Source organism: Stegostoma tigrinum, chromosome 9 (genome assembly GCF_030684315.1).
Source record: "Stegostoma tigrinum isolate sSteTig4 chromosome 9, sSteTig4.hap1, whole genome shotgun sequence".
Taxonomy (NCBI): domain Eukaryota; kingdom Metazoa; phylum Chordata; class Chondrichthyes; order Orectolobiformes; family Stegostomatidae; genus Stegostoma; species Stegostoma tigrinum.
In genome coordinates, this window is record NC_081362.1 from 8,742,536 (window position 1) to 8,764,409 (window position 21,874).

Below are 21,874 nucleotides of genomic sequence, written 5' to 3' on the forward strand. Positions count from 1 at the left end.
CAGCAGTTTTCACAATGTTTGGTCAGTTGGCTCTGTTGCTCCGCACAGTCATTCATAACTCAATCTTTCAAATGATCGAGTTATTGACTTTGATTTTTCCTTCCTTGCACTTTGACTATATTTTTAAAGTTCCACTAGCTTGTGCTTCTTGTGCAAAGTACAGGCTCTGAAAGAATAACTTGTGAGCTGTACTGAAATCCACCCAAATTGGTGGTATCTTTGGGTAGAGAAGGAATGTGTCTAGCATGAAGTCCCAATGAAGATCATTGTGACATACCTGACTCTTTATCATTGTAATTATTCTTAACCCGTGAATGTTCAATACACCTCCTGTTACAATGCAATAAACCACTGCCCAATATGTCAGGCAAATGCCTCGTCTTGTTAAGACTCTGTCAGAGTCTATCGTGACCACTAAAAATTGGGAGATCCTGAGATTCAGCATAGAGAGGAAGCTTCTAGGGCTCTGGTGGCGAAGTGGTAGTATCCCTTCCTCTGAGTCAGGAGGCCTGGGTCCCACCTGCTCCAGAAGTGTGTCATAACAGGTGGATTAGGAAAATAACTAGACAGAAAGTTTTGTGTTTACTCCAGCTACTGGCTAGTAGGAGAAACTAGGGACATGCTGGCATCTGGAAAAACAACAGTGCCAACTTTCCAACACAGCCCCCAGGAAAATAAGAGATCTGGTTACATCTTTGATCATCTTATTTTTATTTTCTATTCATTTTTCGAGGGATGTGGGCGTCACTGGCTGACCAGCATTTCTTGCCCATCCCGAGTTGCCTTTGAGAAGTTGGTAGTGAGCTGCCTTCTTGAACCGCTGCAGTCCTCCTGCTGTGGGTTGACCTACAATGTTATTAGGGAGGGAATTCCATTTTTCCCTTAGAAGACAAGTGATGAGAAAAGTTGTGGAGCCCAAAGAGAGATCTTTTCATTTTGCACATGTTGACGTTTGTGAACAAAGTTGGCTATACTGACTGTCTACCAGCCAGCATTATGCCCCAAGGAATTTTGAGGCCCTATTGTGAATTACCCTGTCATTTAAGTTATTTGATGACACGAGCATTGTGTTGCTTAACATTACAATAATACATTTATATTTCACCATTCAGTGAAAACTCAATTAATGTCAGTGGTAAAGCCATAAGATCAACTCCCTCAATTTAGTAATATTTAATTTGCATGCATTGTAATTTCATGGTGATGAATAAAATGTCCTCATGAGTATGTTATTTTCAATTAGGAATTATCTTGTAATATTTCCATTCATGTTTTAAAGACCCCTGCATTGTTCTGATGGCTTTGTGATTTAGAATGTGTGAGGCAATGGAATGGGTTAAACAATTGTCTAGTGCTAAATCTGTGCAGAACAACAATGTGCTTCAAATTCTGATGTCCTGAAGAATGCTCAACAATTTTTTATCCCTCATGCAACAAAAACATCTCACTCTGGAAACAGGACGAGGGAACGTGTCATCTTCTGTACCTTTAATGACTGAACTTTGAGGTAGGAATTGAAATTTGTAACTCATCACAATTAGAAGCTTGACGAAGGATGCTACTGACATGGGTGCACAGTTCGAATAATATTCAATAGCTGCAATTAATACAATGAAAATTGCAAATATTTTATTTCAGACATGGTTTATCTCACATCGAAGTGAGTGTATTTTATAGGCTAGGATGGTATCTGGGCAACAGAGGTGCATATACAGCACCTCCAGAAGTACAGTGAGATTTGCTCATGTTCAAACATCTATAGTGCAATCACATGAGGCAGGACTATAGCCAGTTTTTAGCTTTGTGTACTCGCATCCAATGCCATGAACACTCGAGAGGTAGGATTAATTCTCTGCATTTCAGTCAGTTCAATGAGTGCTTTTGCAGTTTAATAACCTGCAAAATGATAAAGGTAAGCAGGCTTGGTAAAGTGAGTAGAAAATGTGAATGTTATCTTTGCAGAAGTAGAACCTTGGGACATGGTTTGGATTTTGCAGTGCCCAGGAGGAAATAGTGAGGATGCATTCTGCTGACCTAGCCTGCAACCATTTCACAGCTGTCCTCAGCCAGAGAGGAAGACTTGCCTCTGGGAAACAATGGCTGACCTGCTAGCTTCCAGCTTTCTGGTCCCAATAGCGCCACCAGGGATGGTGGCCACTGAGGGGATTGGTGCCAGTCCCCAACTTTGGGGTGCCATGGATTTATGGGTAAATGGGGCAGGGTTTCGGTGGCGAGGGACAGTAAAGTACAGGATGTGGAAGACTTTAAGGGGATGACTTCTGAGGGGTCGTGCCCCAAACCTTTCCCTTCACATACACACCCAGCGAAAGCTGCAAGGCTAGAAACTTTGCATGGGTCTGTTCTGCTCTTGATGAAGTCCCAGCAGCAGTGGGATAAGGCCCTTAAGTCCCATTAATTAGCAATTTAAGATTTTCAGATGGCCCATGGCTACCAGACGGCTTTAGTAAGACTAATAAAGTTGCAGTGCTGGGGGCAAGGATGGACAGGCATGGTGCCTATTTTATACCTCACTCACTGAAAAAAAGGGAAAGCATTAGGGGGAGTGGGACTAAGTGGAAAGAACTCATGCAGAATGGTCTCATTCTGAGTCGTAAGGCTCTATAAATGTTGTGAGTTAACATTTGCCATGGAATTGTTTATGGGTTGTGGTGCATAACAGGCAATGGTAAAGTCAGCGACTGATTCTTCTGAAACCAATGGGAAGTGATTCACCGTCACTTTAACTGTGCTGGTGTCCAAGGCAAATGGCACTGCAATGACATTGGTGAATCAGTAGTTTATGGACTATGAACAGCCGATGGCCAGAGTAACAACAGATGAAATGAGACCCATGAAACACTGACTTCTTCAGCTGCTTCTCAACAAAGTGGGACAAATTCAGTCTCTTTCTGTGTGGTCCATTGCACTATTAAGGCCTGTTAATGTAACTGTAAATGAAACAAGTGGTGGTGGATATTAATTATGTTTGAGCACGTCTCGTGGGGAATGGCTGTGATACTGAGGTGTGAGACTAGGGAAGTGAATAAACTCTTTCCATAAAGAAAAGCAGTGCATTTTGGTTTCTGCCTCACACAATTAGCTTCATTCTCTAGGGGGTTCTTGTGTTGCAGTGGTAATATCCCTAAGTCTAAGCCAAGAGACCTGGGTTCAAGCCCTACCCACTCCAGAGTCATGTCATGCCATCTCTAAATAGGCTGATTAGGAGCTTTATCCTCTCCCTCAATGTTGGTACTCATCGAAGAGCACAATAGAACACTTTACCTTGGTGACTATTCTCTCTCTCACTATGAAATACATCAAGAAAGTTTTCTTTAATCACAAATAAGATGCTTATCACATAAAAGAAGAAAACGTAGAATCTGAATCAAAATCTGAAACTACAATACAGATTTGAAAGCTGTTGAACACATAGCAGAATAAAGTGTCATCTATTCCCCAACATTACAGCAAGTCAACTGAAGAGAAATGACCCTTCAGTATCAAATCTTTAGGTATGATGTGACAACATCTCTCAAGTTCTGTCTCGTAAACTGTAAAATCTTCTTAAATGAATACTCACTAAACTGGAAACCTAGACTTTCTGAGTCTTTTAATTATCTGCCAATTTCTGACCAAATACTCTTGCTCCAGGTAACTGTCTTATCCTCCTTTCTAAGAGAAAAAAAAATACATATTTTCTTTTGACCCCAGTCAGATCTCCTCCAAAAAAAAACTGCCCTAAAAGCTTTGAGTCTCCAACTTTTCTAAGCAATGATCAATTCTTTTGTATTCTAAATCAAAAGTGAGTTAATGCCTTTCAACTTTTATCCTTCCCCACTTTATGCTGTAACTTCCCACACATTATCAACAATTTTCTATCAAATGTCCAGGGGACGTGTAGTCTCTTGCTCTCTGACACATACTGGATTAAGATATGGTTCCAGAAGGACACTCTGGCCAGTTCTTAAGAAAAAATCACTTCACAGAAGTAACCAACACCCATTTGCCACTAATTTGAAATCCGCAACCTAAAAATTATATGAACCTATCTATAACTCAAACGTGTTTCAGCACACATGTGCTGTAAATTCCTCATAATAGTCAGCCAAAACTCACACAACAATTGCAACACAAAATGATGAGATTAACTCAGAAATATCAAGAAATAGTAACAGGCAGAGGCCAATTGGTCTGTTGATCCTGTTTCGCCATTCAGTACAGTCACAGCCAACCTTTGGGCTTGAATTACATTTTCCTTCCAGCTTCCTACACTCCTTGCGAGACCAAAATCTGCCAAAGTCAACCTTATATATGTTCAAGAATGCACCATCCAAATTCCATAAATTCCACGACGTTTATGAAGAGGCTTCTCCTTATTTCAGTCTGAAATGATCAACCATTTATTGAGACTCTTCCAATCCCCCACTGCCTCCCCACTATCTTAGATTCCTTGACCAGCAGAAACAACGTTTTAGCATCTACCTTGTCAGGCCCTTCAGAATCTTGTGTGTTTGGTCTCTCGTTCATCCCTCGTTATTCCAGAATCCAGACAATATGGGCCTAATTTACTCAAACTCTCATGAAACGTTGACAACGCCCATCCCCGGGACTGATCTAATGAACATTTGCTGTCCCTTATTGAGTGCGGGTCTTCATACCCTTCAGCATGGATTAAGATGTAGACATATTGACCAAATTTGAGCACAGAAATGTAATGGAATGGAACAAGACGGAATATAACAGGCAGTCTCATTCTGACAGATGCATTATAGCTAACCCTATATATACCTAATCACCATCTTATGGTACACAGGACAGTACAGCACAGTACAAGCCCTTCGGCCCACAATGTTGTGCCAACCTATTATCCTACTAAGATCATCTACCCTGCATACCCTACATTTTACTATCCTCCATGTGCCTATCCAAGAGTCATTTAAAAGTCTCTGAAGCAACTTAATAACTGTATAAAAACTGAAAAAGAAAAGCCCTCTGAATGCAACGTTTCTGCCTCATTCTTGGAAGTTTCTTGGGTATATTACTGGCAGCCCCTTAATCATGTACCATTTAATTCCATATGTTAGCCAGTTCCAGTCATGGAATTGTACCTTAGGTTTCTCATCCAGGATTTGCTGCCGCACCTCTTTGTGTTTGTCCACCAACTTCTCTTGCCTTTTGCTCTGTGCATCTTCCAACTGAGGAGACAAGAAAGATATATGAAGTGCTATCTGTGGTAAGAGCAATGAGTCGCTGCAGATGAGCGATAAAACACAATCACGTACGACACGGGTGTCTAGCGATCTTTGCTACAAAATTTGCACCCGGGATCGACAGGGATCACAACCTGTGATTAGCTGGAGACTGTTCAACATAGTGCAGCCGTGCGCTGCCTCTTCACTTCTACTATGGCTGCGTCATTGGGTGATGCAGTGCCACATGCCTTTGCCTGTCCCAGTGCTCCTCAGTGACTGGAGGGCCATGATGGCTCAGTGGTTAGCACTGCTGCCTCACAAATCCAATTGCCTGCGTGGAGTTTGCATGTTCTCCCCTGTGTCTGTGTGGGTTTCCTCCCACTTGCCCAAAGATGGGCAGGTTGGGTGGAGTGGCCATGCTAAATTGCCCCATAATGTCCAGGGACATGAAGGCTAGGTGGATTAGCTGTGGGAAATGCAGGATTACAGGGTAAGCGTGTGAGTCTGGGTGGGAGGGTCAGTGTAGACTCGGTGGGTTGAATGGCCTGCTTCCACACTGTAGGGGTCTGTGGTGGATTCCTAAACAGGGTCCCTAAAATCTGTAATTTGTCATGGCCCACTTAAAACTACCTGGTGCCTCTCACACAGAACTGAAATGTAACTGGAATAAGTGTTGGCAATCTGGCATGGAGTTAAAGAAAAGATGGGAGAGAGCAGGATACTACACTGGAGACCGGGTTGAAGAGCAAGTGGATGAGCAAGTATAGTCATGGTAGTCAATAAGGCAGCAATCTGTAACAATCAGGACTCTAACCCATCAAACATTCATATTCTCCAACACAGCTTCGTGCACTTAGCAAAAGGCTCATACACTGCTGGCTCTTCAACACATCAACCAAACAGGTTGATGCACTACACTTTCTCTTGCACTTGGAAAGCGTGCGGATACTGTCAGCGAGGAGTCTAGCGCAAACTTGGCACAGGGCTTAGTGATAATGGGAACTGCAAATGCTGGAGAATCCAAGACAACAAAGTGTGGAGCTGGGTGAACACAGCAGGCCAAGCAGCATCTCAGGAGCACAAAAGCTGACGTTTCGGGCCTAGACCCTTCATCAGAGAGGGGGATGGGGAGAGGGAACTGGAATAAATAGGGAGAGGGGAGGCGGACTGAAGATGGAGAGAAAAGAAGATAGGTGGAGAGGAGAGTATAGGTAGGGAGGGGATAGTCAGTCCAGGGAAGACGGACAGGTCAAGGAGGCAGGATGAGGTGGTAGGTAGGAAATGGAGGTGCGGCTTGAGGTGGGAGGAAGGGATGGGTGAGAGGAAGAACAGGTTAGGGAAGTGGAAACAGGCTGGGCTGGTTTTGGGATGCAGTGGGGTGAGGGGACGAGCTGGGCTGGTTTTGTAATGCAGTGGGGAAAGGGAAGAACTGGGCTGGTTTAGTGATGCAGTGGGGGAAGGGGAGATTTTGAAGCTGGTGAAGTCCACATTGATACCATTGGGCTGCAGGGTTCCCAAGCGGAATATGAGTTGCTGTTCTTGCAACCTTCGGGTGGCATCATTGTGGCACTGCAGGAGGCCCATGATGGACATGTCGTCTAAGGAATGGGAGGGGGAGTTAAAATGGTTCGCGACTGGGAGGTGCAGTTGTTTGTTGCAAACCGAGCGGAGGTGTTCTGCAAAGCGGTCCCCAAGCCTCCGCTTGTTTTCCCCCAATGGAGAGGAAGCCACACCAGGTACAATGGATACAATATACCACATTGGCAGATGTGCAGGTGAACATCTGCTTGATATGGAAGGTCATCTTGGGGCCTGGGATAGGGGTGAGGGAGGTGGTCTGGGGGCAAGTATAGCACTTCCTCTGGTTGCAGGGGAAGGTGCCAGGTGTGGTGGGGTTGGAGGGGAGTGTGGAGCGGACAAGGGAGTCGCAGAGAGAGTGGTCTCTCTGGAAGGCAGACAAGGGTGGGGATGGAAAAATAGCTTGGGTGGTGGGGTCGGATGAAGTGGTTTGAGGTTTTCTGTGTGTTAGCCCATGTAACTTTTCTTCCTTGTGAGACAGATATCTTGAAGTTTGTTTGCTGGGCTGCCATATGACAAACTTACATAAAGTCTGAGTTCTGTACTTATTGATGTTATTGTACCAAAAGTGTTACAGATGAGGGTGACTGCTGTGCAGGTGGAATACTGGACTGTGACATGCAGTGATGCCATGCAGCTATCCTAAAAGGACAGGCCAGTCTGATGTGGAATTTATGTCTTAATACAACACTTGATGTACAGCTGGCTGACTTTGTTTTCCAACACAGAAGTGATGGCCAACCCACTCACCATCTTGTTACATTCGCCATGGTGGTATGAACCAACAGCAGCCACTGAATGTGGAAGCTCAGAGTAGAATCATAGAATCCCTACAGTGTGGAAACAGGCCATTCGGCCCATCAATTCCACACGGACCCTCGGAAGAGCATCCCACCCAGGCCCACCCTTTACCCTATCCATGTAACCCTGTATTTTGTACAGCTAACCCACCTAGACCGCACATCCCCGGACACTATGGGGAAATTTAGCATGGCCAATCCACTCTAATCTGCACATCTTCCAAGTGTGGAATGAAACCGGAGCTCCAGGAGGAAACCCACGCAGCCACTGGGACAATGAGCAAACTCCACACAGACAGTTGTCTGAGGGTCGGATTGAACCCTCGTCCCTGGCGTTGTGAGGCAACAGTGCTAACTACTGAGCCAACATGCCATCCAGCACAACCACCAAGGCTGAGGTGGCCCAGTGTGCAAAGTGGTTGGCCGAGTGTGCCCGGCAATCCAGCAATCAGTCCCCCAATTGGTCACTCTGGTTTCTGAGGTGCCACCTTAGTGGCTGTATGGACTTTGAGGCTACCAGCCTTTCTCAGGCAGTCCCCATTCTTCCTCCTAACAATTGACCCTGCCCCAGTACCCTAACTGTTCTTAACAAGCCTAGATGGCTGCTGCTTGTTTTGAAATGGCAAGCGATGTCAAGCTTTGGAAACCAAGAGCTTTTTTAGGGGCATGTGAGAACGATCAGCAAGTGATGCTGTAGTCACTGATGCGGCATTGCATAGGGGCACCAGAACAGCGCACATAAGACTGGAATGTGCAAGGTATCTATGCAAACACATCTCATTTCATTTATAAATGAGGTTCAGGGTGTTTATTCCACGGTGGATTTTATTTTGCATTATGACCAAGTGACACAGGGCAGACAACGAATGGGAGCGTTGGTGGATGCGGAGATTGACTTGTCGTTACCAGGACTGCACCTGATGCTTTCTTCATGGTAAGATGGGCAGAAAGAGACTGTTGAGGTTTTGTCCTCCCTCCTCTTCCTGCTCCTCGAACGCTCATCGGATGAGTGGTGGCAAGGGCTAACCTTTTGTGATGGACGGGATGAATGAAAGGTGGCAGACCACCCTGAGTCTTGACATCTCTGCCAAGTGGCGGAAGCATTGCTTCAGCATGCTAGTGGTCTGCACCATCACATTTCCTGTGGCACCAAAATCTCCAGTGCACTGTTGGCATACATCCACATGTATGGCTTGTGGGCCAAAGTCATCAGTCATGTAAACCCAATGCTACCCTCCATCCTGAAACTACGACCTCTCTCGTTCTGCATTACCCCAGAAGAGGAAGCAGCTTGTCACCGTCTACTGGATTTGGAGCAGCTTATGTACCTCAATTAGATCCTGACTCATCCTTCCAAACTCCAGAGAGTACAGGCCCGACCTGCGCAACCTCTCCTGATAAAACAAACCTTTCAATACTGCAATCAATTGAGTGAGCCATCCTTGGCTGATGGCTTTAACATTCATAGTGCATTGTCCGTACCAGCTTACGGAGGAAGTGGAGTCTCCTTTGATTCTGGTGCAAGGCAGACTGAGGTGGGTCCACAATCACTGGGTCCCTACACCATGAGGAGACCTACATTCCCAGCAAAACCACTAAGCACAGGTAAAGACTCATCGCAATTGTCGCCCTCACAGCCATTGGCAATGCTGTCCGTACCCTACTTTGAGGCTGCACTTGTGAAGTGTCAAAGTGACTCCAGTCGTTTTGTTGTCTGCTTTAAAATTGCTGGACCTGGTTTGAACATTGGAAATGGAAAAAAACAAAATCCCTCCAACAGATGTTAAAGCCCAGATTGAAAAATACCAATACCAATTGAGATTACTCTCCAACTCACAACCACAAGCGTCCACCGATGCTCAGTTGCAGCAGTGCGTACCATCTACAAGATGCACTGCAGTAACTTCCCCAGGCTCCTTAGACAACACCTTCCAAACCTACTTCCAGAGTGACAAGGGCAGCAGGTACGTGGGAACATCTCCACCTGCATGTTCCCCTCTAAGCCGCTCACCATCCTGACTTGTAAATCTTGGAATTCCCTCCCCAGTTGTTTTATGGGTCAACCCACAGTCGGAGGACTGCAGCAGTTCCAGATGGCAGCTCACCGCCACCTTCTCAAGGGCAACTAGGGATGGAAATCAAATGCTGGCCCAGCCGGTGACGCCCACACTCAATGAGTGACCAAATAAACGTCTCAGTGGTATCTGACCGAAGTGGACAGTGCATTAAAGCCACAATTCAATATTACAGCCCATATAATACGGTTGACATGCTTCTAAGCAGGTGATAATTCCTGAGACAAGGAAACTTGCCTGGAAAATAAAATGTTCTCATACTTTGCATGTTTTGCATTTCCCATTTAAAACTCGTGTGTAAGCTGTGCCCATTAACTATGCCAAATGTTTAAAATATTTTCCGTTGCTCTTGGTAAACTTGTAGTAACCCTACCAGACCACAGGGCTGCTCTCTCATTAGATAGAGAGAGAGAGAGAGAGAGATGAGTGGTGGTTAGTTAAACCTGGGGGGGAGGGGTTGCCATGCCCCAGGCCAGGGGAGTGGTTCAGAAGGAGGTACATTCACGGTAACTTTTAAACTCACTGCAAAAGTACCCTAACACTGAAAAGTGTTTGTCTGAATTTCACTCTCTCAAACCGTACACGGTTGAGGTTGAGAAATGATTCCCCTGTTCTGCCTGCATCATCGAAATGTCTCGAACCTCGTGAGGAAGTCACATCAGAATGATGCGTGTTCTCGCAAACTAAACAGTCCATGTCCCTCATTTTGCTTTCTCAGGCCGAATCAGGTGGTTCTGACTGAAACGTTGGGAATGGAAGACCCGGCTTAGGATAGTGTTTCTATTGGGCCCTTTGGATGCGACACTCCTCTCTATCGGACCCCTGGAGGCGGTGTCACTGACACGCAGTTAGTTACACTGGTGCAACCAGCAGAGCATGCCCTTTGACACTTTTAATGAGGTGTGGGTGTCGTTGGCTGGAGCAGCATTCACTGCCCATTCCTAATGTCCAGATGGGATTTAACGGTTGAACTAGGTGGCTGAGAGTCTGCAGTCACACGTAAACTAGACCAGATTTCCTTCCCAGAAAACAATGAACCGGATCTGTTTTTGTACAATCAGTTCCATAGTTATTGTTTCATTTGAGAGTTTTCTTTTCACCGAAAATTACCACCCTCTGCCACAGTGGGAGTGGAACACATGCTCCCAGAACGTTAGCCTGGGCTTCTGGATTAACAATCTGGCGATATTACCACTGCTTCCATTTTAGGTACGGTGCCCCGATCATAATCCCTTGCGTGTGTCGAAATTAAGCCGTGAAGGATTGCTAGCAAAGCCTGATCAAACGAGCTACCGCGCCGATACCAGGATGCTCCAACTCCATCTGTGCAGGTTTGGCTTGGCTAATACTCCACTCTGCGAGTAGTCAAACTCAACAGGACAGATGGTGAGGCCATTAGTCGAGTAGTCAAGAGGCCAGGATTAAGGTGCTGCATGGAACACCAGTCAGGTGAACATTGCTTGGCCATACAGAACATTTTCAAAGATCATAGAATCCCTATAGTGTGAAAGCTGGTCATTTGGCCCATTGAGTCCATACTGACCCTCTGAAGAGTATCCTACCCACTTACCCTGCATTCCCCATGGATAACCCACCCAACCTGCACATCCCTGGACAGTATGGGGCATTTAGCTTGGCCAATCCACCAAATCCTACGTATCTTTGGACTGTGGGATGAAACCGGAGCAAACCCATGCAGATATGGGGAGAATGTGCAAACTCCACACAGACAGTTGCATGAGGCTGGAATCGAACCCGGGTCCCTGATGCTCTGAGGCAGTAGAGCTAACCACTGAGCCACCGTGCCACCCTAATTTTGTTACTTGTCCATGTGTTGTGGGCATCGCTGGTGAGGCCAGCAGTTATAGTTTGTCCCTAATTTCCCCGGAAGAGATGAAGATAAGCCGTGTTCTTGAACACTTGGAGTGCAGGGCCACTCACAATATTATTAGGGAGTGAGTTGCAAAACTCCAAACAAAGTATCCATTATTAGACTCTGTGATTGGATAGAATTTGCTAAATAGTCCAGAGTGTGCGAAAATTTACACAGACAATTGAATCAGCACTATCAGTTAGGTTTACAGTGCAGAGAATTTGGCTGTACTGGAATTTTCATATATCAATATACAAGGAGCAAGCCAAAGAAAAATGCACATGCATTACAAATGTTTCAACTCAATAAAACAAGATGTGGAGCTGCTGGTGTTGGACCGGGGTGGACAAGGTCAATAATCACGTGACACCTGGTGTGGTGTGATTTCTGACCTCAGTAAAACAAATGACAGCTACTTTCTGGCTCCTTTCTCAGTGTAATGCCTTGGCAAATCAGATCCAACCTGTCTGGTTCAGATATTTAAATAAACTCAGTAGTGAACTGTCAGTCATCTTCGAATCATCTTAGGGCAGCACGGTGGCTCAGTGGTCAGCACTACCACCTCACAGCACTAGGGACCCAGGTTCGATTCCAGCCTTGGGTGACTGTCTGCGTGGGTTTCCTCTGGGTGCTCCAGTTTCCTTCCACAGCCCAAAGATGTGCAGGTCAGGTGGATTGGCCATGCTAAATTGCCCAGTGTTTCAGGGGTGTGTAGATTAGGTGGGTTATAGGGGATGGTTCTGGGTGGGATGTCCTGAGGTTTGGTGTGGACTTGTTGGGCCAAAGGGCCTGTTTCCACACTGTAGGGGATTCTGATTCTAGTTCTAACTGCTTCATTCTCCATGGCAATGCCTCAACCAATCAGCATTCTCCTCTCTTGCATTTATTTTCTTTATACATGGCTATTCTTGTGAGTTGTCCTGATGAGTGCAAGGCAAAAGGGGGGCATTTTTCAGCAACATATGACCAAGCAACTACTTTCAATGCTACAGTAGGTGCATCTGAAAGTGTCAAAAACACCCATGCCTGCTCCAGCAGCTGATGAGCACAGGCAAAGGCAGAAAGGTGTGTTCTGATGGAGGCGGATTAAAGTTGTCTCTACGAGAGAAAGGTTATGAGTCTTGGGGGCTCAGCCAATTACCACATAGGTCACAGAGGCTGTAAACACTCTGACCTAGCCTGCGGCAAAGGAGACAAAAAAATTCAGTGTGAGGGAATAAAGTTGGTATGGTTCCAAGTGTGGAATTTGAATGTGGCCATTTCAAGGATTGGGGTATGAGGGGCAGTAAACTGAAGCCAAAATGAGATTTGTTGAGTGCTGCTGAAGCAGATAATTGGCAGCATGAACAAGATAAGCAGTTTAGGGTCCGACCTAAATGTGAAGTACGATTGACGGTGTCAGGTTAAGATTGATATACTTAAACTGGAAATTGAATAATAGGGGCAAAGGCACTACATTTCTGCTGGGACTACACAAAACAGTTCGCGTTCAAACTTACACAAGTGCAGAGAAACAGGCCATTTGGCCCCCAATCCCATGCCAGCGAAAATGCCTGCATTATCACTCACACAAACGTGCAATGGGTGGCACAGAGGCTCAGTGGTCATCACTGTTGCCTCACAACGCCAGTTCGATTCCAGCCTCGGGCAACTGTCTGTTTGCACATTTTTCCTGTGTCTGCGTGGGTTTCCTCCGGGTGCTCCAGTTTCCTCCCACAGTCCAAAGATGTGCAGGTTGGGTGGATTGGCCATACTCAAGTGTCCAGAGAATCTGGGAATGTGCAGGCTAGGTGGGTTAGCCATGGGAAACGGAGGGTTACGGGATTGAGTTAGGGTCTGGGTGGGGTGCTCTTTGGAGGGTCAGTGCAGACTCGATAGGCCGAATGGTCTCTTTCTGCACTGTAGGGACTCTAGACTTCTGTGATCGAAGTTAGCAAAGACCTGGATCAAATCATACTGTAGAATCGATTCGCCATTGATGTCATTGAAGCAAAATGCCAAGCGGCCAGAGTGTCTGAACTATTCCAAACCCTAAAATGGGATGTCCGCACACCAATTAGTGGAAAGCACCTTTTGTGGGAATGACAACTAAAGGGGGCAAACATTTCCCTGGAAAGACCCAAAGCAGAACCTGGCAGAGATGGAGTGTCTCAGCTCGGCTCACACCTAGCTCTCTCTGATAAGATCCGGCAAAACTTCCCAGGATTGAGAATCTTGCAGGGTTTGATTAATTTACCAGAGAAACCAGACCCTTCAGAAGATCCACGTGTTCAGCTTTCTTTTCAGTTTTAGCTTCACTCCCCACTGATCATCCACGTTATCAGTCAGGACCCAGCCAAATGAACATTGTTACCTCGCGGACATGGCTCCCTCTGCTGGAGACAGCCTTGATGACAGCAAAGAGAATGAGTGCCAAGCTGGAACCCGAAGATTAGTTGGGCAATTGCCTTCTTGGCTGAAATTTATCAGGCAAATTTCTGTATTTTATATATATATATATATATATATATATATATATGCATATATCCTGTTTATTACACAGTTTCACTTCATGTTTTCGTCTGTCTGATTCTCCCTTTGGCAATCAGAGTGCTGTATAAATGCAATTCTTGATGAAATTATCCACAAAGTACATAGAACATAGAACATAGAACAATACAGTGCAGAACAGGCCCTTCGGCCCTCGATGTTGCACCGACCTGTGAACTAATCTAATAATCAATTACTGTGGCATAGTCACTGCAGGATTAGTGAGTAGTACACAACAGTTGTTCGCAAATACATCATATAATCAGTTCATATAATTTCTACATTAAGGCTTAAAGCTTACTCCCCAAATCTCCCTAAATCGAAACAGGAAAGAGCAACTGATATTCTTCTCCCTTCCTATAGGAGGCTTGTGGAGGCTTTGGTTGGCGAGGGTGGGGGGGGGGGGGCGCGGTGGAGAATGGAAAAGAGGCTTTGTTGCCTGGATTGGAGTGCCTTAGCGACAAGGAGAGGTGGGACAAACTTGGATTGTTTTCGTTAGAGCTTCAGAGGCTGAGGATCAACCTGACAGAAGGAGATAAAATTACTAGAGGCTCGGATGGTGTGGATACTCAGAGTCTTTTTCACACGGTGGAAATAGGGGGCATAGGCTTAAGCTGAGAGGGGGAAAGTTTAAAGGAAATACGCAAGGCAAGCTTTTTTTTTTACACAGAGGGTGGTAGGCGCTTGGAACGTGGTCCTAAGGGAGGTGACGGAAGCAGGTAAGATAGAAACATTTGAGATAATGGGAACTGCAGATGCTGGAGAATTCCAAGATAATAAAATGTGAGGCTGGATGAACACAGCAGGCCAAGCAGCATCTCAGGAGCACAAAAGCTGACGTTTCGGGCCTAGACCCTTCATCCAATGAAGGGTCTAGGCCCGAAACGTCAGCTTTTGTGCTCCTGAGATGCTGCTTGGCCTGCTGTGTTCATCCAGCCTCACATTTTATTATCTAAGATAGAAACATTTAACTGGCACTTTGCTAGACAGATGGACAGGCAGGGAATAGACAGATACAGACCATGTGCAGGCTGGTGGGATTAGTTTAGAATGGCAGCATGGTCAGGACAGACATCTTGGGCTGAAGGGCCTGTTCCAGTGCTGTCCTGATCATTTTTTAAAAGTTCATTCATGGGATGAGGGCATTGCTGGCTAGGACAGCATTTATTGCCCGTCCCTAACATTCTAAATTCCTAATGCTGCTTGAGACTCCCTGCATTTGAAAATGCCTTTTAATCGGGTATTGGTATTGTCAGTGCACTAATAATCCAGAACTCTAGGCTGAATGTTCTGGTGGCGTGGGTTCGAATCCCACCACAGTCCGGCCTATATGTGACTCCAGACCTACAGTGATGTGGTTGACTCATAACCAACCCCTGGGCAATTAGGGATGGGCAATGAATGCTGCCGAGCCAGCGATGCCCTCATTCCGTGAATGAATAATGAAGAAAATCTGGAATAAAAAGTCTGGCAACAATTGTCGATGGTTGTAAAAACCCATCTGGGTCACTCATGCCCTCAATGGGAGGAAATGTGCCATCCTAACTTGGTCTGGCCTACTTGTGGCCCCAGACTCTCAGCAATGTGGTTGACTCTTAATTGCCCTCTGGATAATTAGGGACCAGCAATAAATGCTGCCTGGCCAGCGACGCCCTCATCCTATGGATGAATTTTTAAAACGTTAGGAGAGCTCTCAAGGTGTAGTCCATTCAGATAAATGTGTGGCGCCATTGCAGCAAAAACAGGTTGGTAAGGCCTTACCTCTAAATAACCTTTCAAATTGACACGGTATATACTAATCACCACGAGGTGGATGATGAGTGTGGCACAGTGGTAGTGACCCTATCTCTGGGCCAGGAGACCTGGGTTCTACAGGTGTGTCATAAATCTCTGAACAGGTTGATCGGGAAACATCTAAACTCATGCCGAAGCTTGAATATCCAAAGAGGGGCGTGGGAGACAATCAGAGGCGCAGGGAAACAGAGTGAGTTTGTCCTTCACTATCACACCTGGTGGCTGGACGTTCAGTCTGTCACATTCAACCTCAGCTTGAGGACACAGGAAAGGCTGCTCACTGGGTGATGCCAATGTGAGCAATCTGAAAAGGCACGGGTATTATGAACATAGGAATAGTTCCTCTGCTCTTCAAGCCTGTGCCACCATCGAATAGGATCGTTGCTGATTAGATTTTAATGTCAACTCTATGTTTCTGCATATTCCTCATAACCTTTCATCCTTGGGAATAGTTGATCTGACAATTCTGGCCCTATTATGGATGGTGGGCCAGGGGAGGGGAAAGTGAAAGCTCTTGATATTACTCATGGGTGGTATGATGCTTCCCCACAGGTTTAAATTCAGACGAGAGCCTATCCTATTGCTGGACACGAGTTTTTTATGACTCACTGTTGCCAGCTGCACAGACACCAGATATGTGTATAATGGGCAATGGATATGAAACATAAACAAGGTGTTCTTTCAGTATTGGGACCTGGAGGTTTTGTTGAGGTTATATACAGACGGATTTACCTTAAAACTCAATGTGGGATCCCTGATAGTGTTGAGCCAAAATTAGAAAAAACATTCTCTTCATCAGGTTCCCTCACCTTCAAAAGGGCATCAGAAAAGATAAAGCGCTTACAAAGCCTCAGCTTGAGGAAAGTAGATTAGAAATACTTGCTACTTACCCTTTTAATTGACTGCACGACTTCGTGAATATAAGTTCGGATGATTTCAGTCTTCTCCCTGCAACCAGATAGTAAATGTGTTCAGATGTTGAATTCAATGCACTACACTTTTTTTTTGGTCTGATCCTATTACTCTCCAGCACAACAGTGTTGTTAGAAATTCAAGTGACTCTTCCTTGAAAAGAATAATCCTCAATGTTCTGAATCAGTCATGTGGATTGAACACCAAGCGACAAAGAATGTCCCTGTTAGCTTAGCGATGCTCAAGGTACAATTCACAACTATGACTATATTGTTCAATCAGTCTATAGCTTATGTGTCCTCCACTATCGTAGATCTAACTTCCTGTGCACAAAAGGCCAGGAAAGTAAACTTTCTTTATGGTGTTTTGGCCTTCACTGCAAGAGTTTAGAAGTATGGATGTCTTACCGCAGTTATATGGGTCCTTGGTGAAACCACATCTGGAGTACTGCGGGGAGTTATGGTCTCGCTACCTCGGAGGGGATAGATTTTCCAAAGGGAGACTGAAGTAGAGGTTCACTAGGTTGACACCAGGAATGGCAGGACTGTCCTATGGGGATGGATTGGTTGTAAAAAAGATCTTGAATTGTCGCAGAAACTATTTACAAGGATGTTGCTTGGATTGGAGGGTTTGGGCTATAGGGAGAGGGTGAATAGGCTGGGGCTATTTTCCCTGGAGTATTGGAGGCTGAGGGATGACCTTATAGAGGTTTATAAAATCATAAAAGGCGTGGACTAGGTGAATAGCCAACGTCTTTTCTCCAGGGTGGGGGAGTCCACAACGAGAGGGCATAGGTGTAAGGTGAGACGGGAAAGATTTAAAAGGGGCCGAAGGGACGACTTTTCACATGGAGGATGGTGTGTGTGTGGAATGAATTGTCAGAGGAAGTGGTGGAGGCTGTAACACTTACAATATGTTAAAGGCATCTGGATGGGTACATGAATAGGAAGGGTTTAGAGGGATGTGGGTCAAATGCTGGCAAATGGGGCTAGATTTATATCAGATATCTGGTCAGCATGGATGAGTTGGACCAAAGGGTCTGTTTCTGTGTGGTACAAATCTATGATTCTATAACTGGGTTTGTACTTACTAGAGACGAGAAGGATGAGAGGGGATCTGATTAAATTCATAAAATTCTAATAGGGCTGTAAAGATTCGATGCATGTCGGATGTTTTCCCTGGTTGGAGAGTCTAAGGGTACTTTTAGGACTGAAATGAAGAAATATTTTCTTCACTCAAAGGATTGAGAACCTGTGGATTTCTCTACCAGAGAAGGCTAGGGAGAAAAAATTACTGAATGTTTTCAAGGAAGAATTTTTTTTCAGATTTTAACAGGATCAAGGGACATGTAAAGAAAGCAAGAATATGGTGGCATACTGGCTCAGTGGTTAGCTCTGCTGCGTCCCAGCTCCACAGACCCGGGTTCAGTTCCAGCCTCGGGTGACTGTCTGGGTGGAGTTTGCACATTCTTTCTATGTCTGTGTGCGTTTCTTCTAGTTCCCTCCCAGCGTCCAAAGATGTGCAGGTTCAGGAGGATTGGCCAGGCTAAACTGCCATGTAGTGTACAGGGATGTGCAGGCTGGGTGAGTTAGCCAGTGGGAAATGCGGGGTCACAAGGGAAGGGGGATAGGTCTGGGCGGGATACCCTTTGGAGGGTCGGTGTGAACTCAAAGGGCCAAGTGGCTGTTTCCACACTGTAAGGCTTCTATGATATGATTCTATGTTCATTGAGCTGTGATCATGTTGAATGAGGAAGCAGACTTGAAGGGTCAAAGGGCCTAATCTTGCTACGCTGTTCCAAGGAAGTAAACCTCTGGGCATGATCAAGGCATCGAGCTTGAAACTTTGGGGACAATGTCAATTCTCTGTGGTGCCTGTGGGATCCAGTCGCTAAGCATTGAAAAGGTACCATGTTGCAGTGCTTGTTCAAGCACCTAATGTTCACCTCTACCCTGATTGGAAAATCCAGACCAATGTCTGTAGCTGTGACACCCAAGGTAAATGAATGAAGCCTATGTAACATTCTAAATCGTGGTCAGCAACAGCTTTACAAGTCAACTAATAATACATTAAGACAGTTCAGAGGAAGGGTCACTGAAACCAAAACATTAACTCTGCTTTCTTTCCACAGGTGCTTCCAGACCTGCTGAGCTTTTCCAGCAGCTTCTGTTTTTGTTCCTGATTTCCTGCATCCTCAGTTCTTTTGGTTTTTAATACATTAAGACAGCTCACCCACATCCCAGATAATAAAGTGTGAAGCTGGATGAACACAGCAGGCCAAGCAGCATCTTAGGAGCAGAAAAGCTGACGTTTCGGGCCTAGACCCTGGCCTGCTGTGTTCATCCAGCTTCACACTTTATTATCTTGGATTCTCCAGCATCTGCAGTTCCCATTATCTCTCATCCACATCCCATGTGTTTGTGCCAACATTGCTAACTGCTGTGCAGGATTAGGGAGCAGCGAATATACTTCAGAGATAAAACAGCCAATTTTACATCCATGTTATTACAGAGATAGAAAGAACAAAAGAGGTGTGGGTGTGGGGCAAGTGCTGATATTACCCCACCCCAAAATATAGAAATAAATCTCACAACGTGCATCTGATGTTCGCATTCAAAGCAGCTCAGCTTCTTGTGTTCAGCTCGAATAACGATTGGAACTAAATCCTTGGACAATAGAATGCAGCGTTCGCAGTAACTAAATCTTCACATTCACACACAGCACAGTTGGATCCCAGGAAATCAACAGCAGATTCGGGCAGTTGTTATTTGCCAACAGTTTAAGTATCGAGACATACACTCTGAGTTCGCAGTCAGCTGTTTACAGACTCTATAATCTCTGCCAGTAAGAAAGAGCTAAACAAACTGCTTCTATCACTCTCATCCTGATGTGTCTCTGAAAGTGGAACCTTGGTCTATTATCACACTTGCAATGATGGAGTTCTGTTGGAAGTCGCATGTATGTATTTTTTTTTATTCTGAAAAGGTTCCTTTCCGATTCAGTTACGGCAAGGTCAGATTTTTGAAATTGTCTATTGTGACCTCAGTGTCACAGAGCTCTGGGAAACCAACAGAAATGGTTCTTGCAGCATTTGTCCACGTGAGGCTATAGCTGACCGAATTAACCCTATGTATATAAAATACCCTGAGCAATTTGCAGAAAATTGTAACATTGGAATGTGATGCCCGAAGAAAGGGGGAGCAGGCTCAAGATATAATTTAAAAGGGAACTGGATGAGTTGCTAAAGTGAAAAAAAAAATTTGTCGGTGCTGTTGGAAAAGGGCAAAGGCAAGTGACACTATTCAGATACTGTCATTTCAGTGATCATGATCTAACAATCACTCGATTGTCAGGGATTAATTCATTCCATGGGTTAGTTTATTTAAAACAGTGAAACACTTTAAAAGTTATGAATCAGATATTAAAGAAACAACTGATTTCTGTGAGTGCAGCTTGCGGACCCATAGCAGAGATTGTCAGGCAGAGTCACAACAGTGTGTATAATCAACATATGGAGTCCTTAAAGGTGAACTCTGTTAAAGACAAAGTACATTCCAGTTCTTACAAAGAGCTGGCACATGAGAAGAGGGCTGGATGGCTTCCTGTGTACTTTTAAGATCAACTGACTGCTTTCTAATCAATGGGAAGATAGTTGTTAATAGCGATCGAAGACTTGATCATACAATGATTGTGTGGACTCCACACATCTCAGATTTGGCAGGTATATGATGTTAGGTCAGAGATCAGCCATGATTTCAATGAATGGTGGAAAAAGGCTTGAGGGGCTGAATGGCCAACATAAATTACAATAACCATGACAACATGAAGACAGTCCCAGTGCCCTCACCCTTTCCCAACTGCCTGGCTGTATTTTTCCCCTCGAGCCACTCATGCAGGTCCCTTTCAAAAGGAGCAGTAGAGAGCACCTCTGGAGTGCCACTGCTTTTTCTGAAATCGTGCTCCATCAAACACTATCATTTGAAATAACAGGCCGACAAATGATCAAAAACAATTTTCAAAAAGTTCACAGTCAGCCTTCCAGCTCTTTTGATGGACCCTGCTAGAAAATGAGATAACCCTCTGAGCTGACAACCAACAATTGAGGATCTATTGCTATTGCCTACGCTTCGGAAAATACACTCCATCTGTCTGTCATGAATAAAGAGATAAAACTGTTCGTGTCTCTCTGAAATGCCAAGGTCACTGACTGAGGATCTTAATCAAAGTGTAGGAGTTACTTGCTGCTGAGGACAATTAGAGTGAAGCAAAGTCCATTATAGCGTATTGTGATTCATGGACACCATGTAAATGTGACTGAATTTTTCAAAGGGAGTCGTTTAACCCTCGTGTTACAAGCCAAGTCTTTGCCCGCTGCCAAATAAGCAAGTAATTTCTATCTTATTGTATGCTTTGAGGAAGATCAAATATAAACTTAAAAATTCCTTTTTGATGAAACACTCCATTGAAAAGACTCCCTCTTATCGTGTCTTGGGATTTCTGACTCCCTTTGCCACAGAAGGACCTTGGTGTGGCTAATAATTTCTTTTAAAGAAGTGGTTGCTTTTACGTTCAATTTAATCATCGAGGATTTACCAGGAACTGGATGTATTCGAGCCAATTTGTGGAATGCTACCTCTCATTAATACTTCAGTGGTGGATAATGGGGAGCATTCAGAAATCTTCAGCCAGGCAGTCTGAATAAATTAAACTGGGTGGGGCTAACTCGTTTGAAAATAGCAGTGCGTGGTTTCTGAGTGGGGGTGGTGGCAACTTAATCTGTTGATTCGCATGGGCCATTCTCCCATTTGAAGAACAGAAGACTGAATTGCTTGCCACCTTGAAAGCCAACTCCAGGGTGGGGAGAGGAGGGGTGGGAGTGAATGGGGACTCGCAAGTGTCTCTCTGCTTCAGTCTTTAAAGCAGCGTTTACGCTTCAAAGCAAAAACGCAGAGAATTTGCCAGCGGGCAGCAACTAAGCCGCACTGAAGAATAAAACAACGCGTCTTGTGCACAGACTGAAGAAGACTCACTCTTCCATCTGATTCTTGTCTTTCGACTTCGCCTCAGTGATCTTCTCCTGACGCTTTTTGTCCATTTTCTTCTTCAGTTCCTTCTTCTCCC

The 21,874-nt window shown here is 45.0% G+C and overlaps 1 protein-coding gene across 2 annotated transcripts in view; it reads right to left on the reverse strand.

The window, feature by feature from the left end:
- Positions 1 to 21,874, reverse strand: part of LOC125454822 (1-phosphatidylinositol 4,5-bisphosphate phosphodiesterase beta-1) — a 690,999-nt gene that overhangs the window by 28,442 nt on the left and 640,683 nt on the right. For both annotated transcript variants that reach the window (XM_059648337.1, XM_059648338.1), the window contains exons 29-31: positions 21,784 to 21,873; positions 16,732 to 16,789; positions 5,109 to 5,195 (exon numbers count right to left, since the gene is read on the reverse strand). In XM_059648337.1, the coding sequence (XP_059504320.1) occupies positions 5,109 to 5,195; positions 16,732 to 16,789; positions 21,784 to 21,873 (235 nt within the window). The remainder of the gene's footprint in view (positions 1 to 5,108; positions 5,196 to 16,731; positions 16,790 to 21,783; position 21,874) is intronic.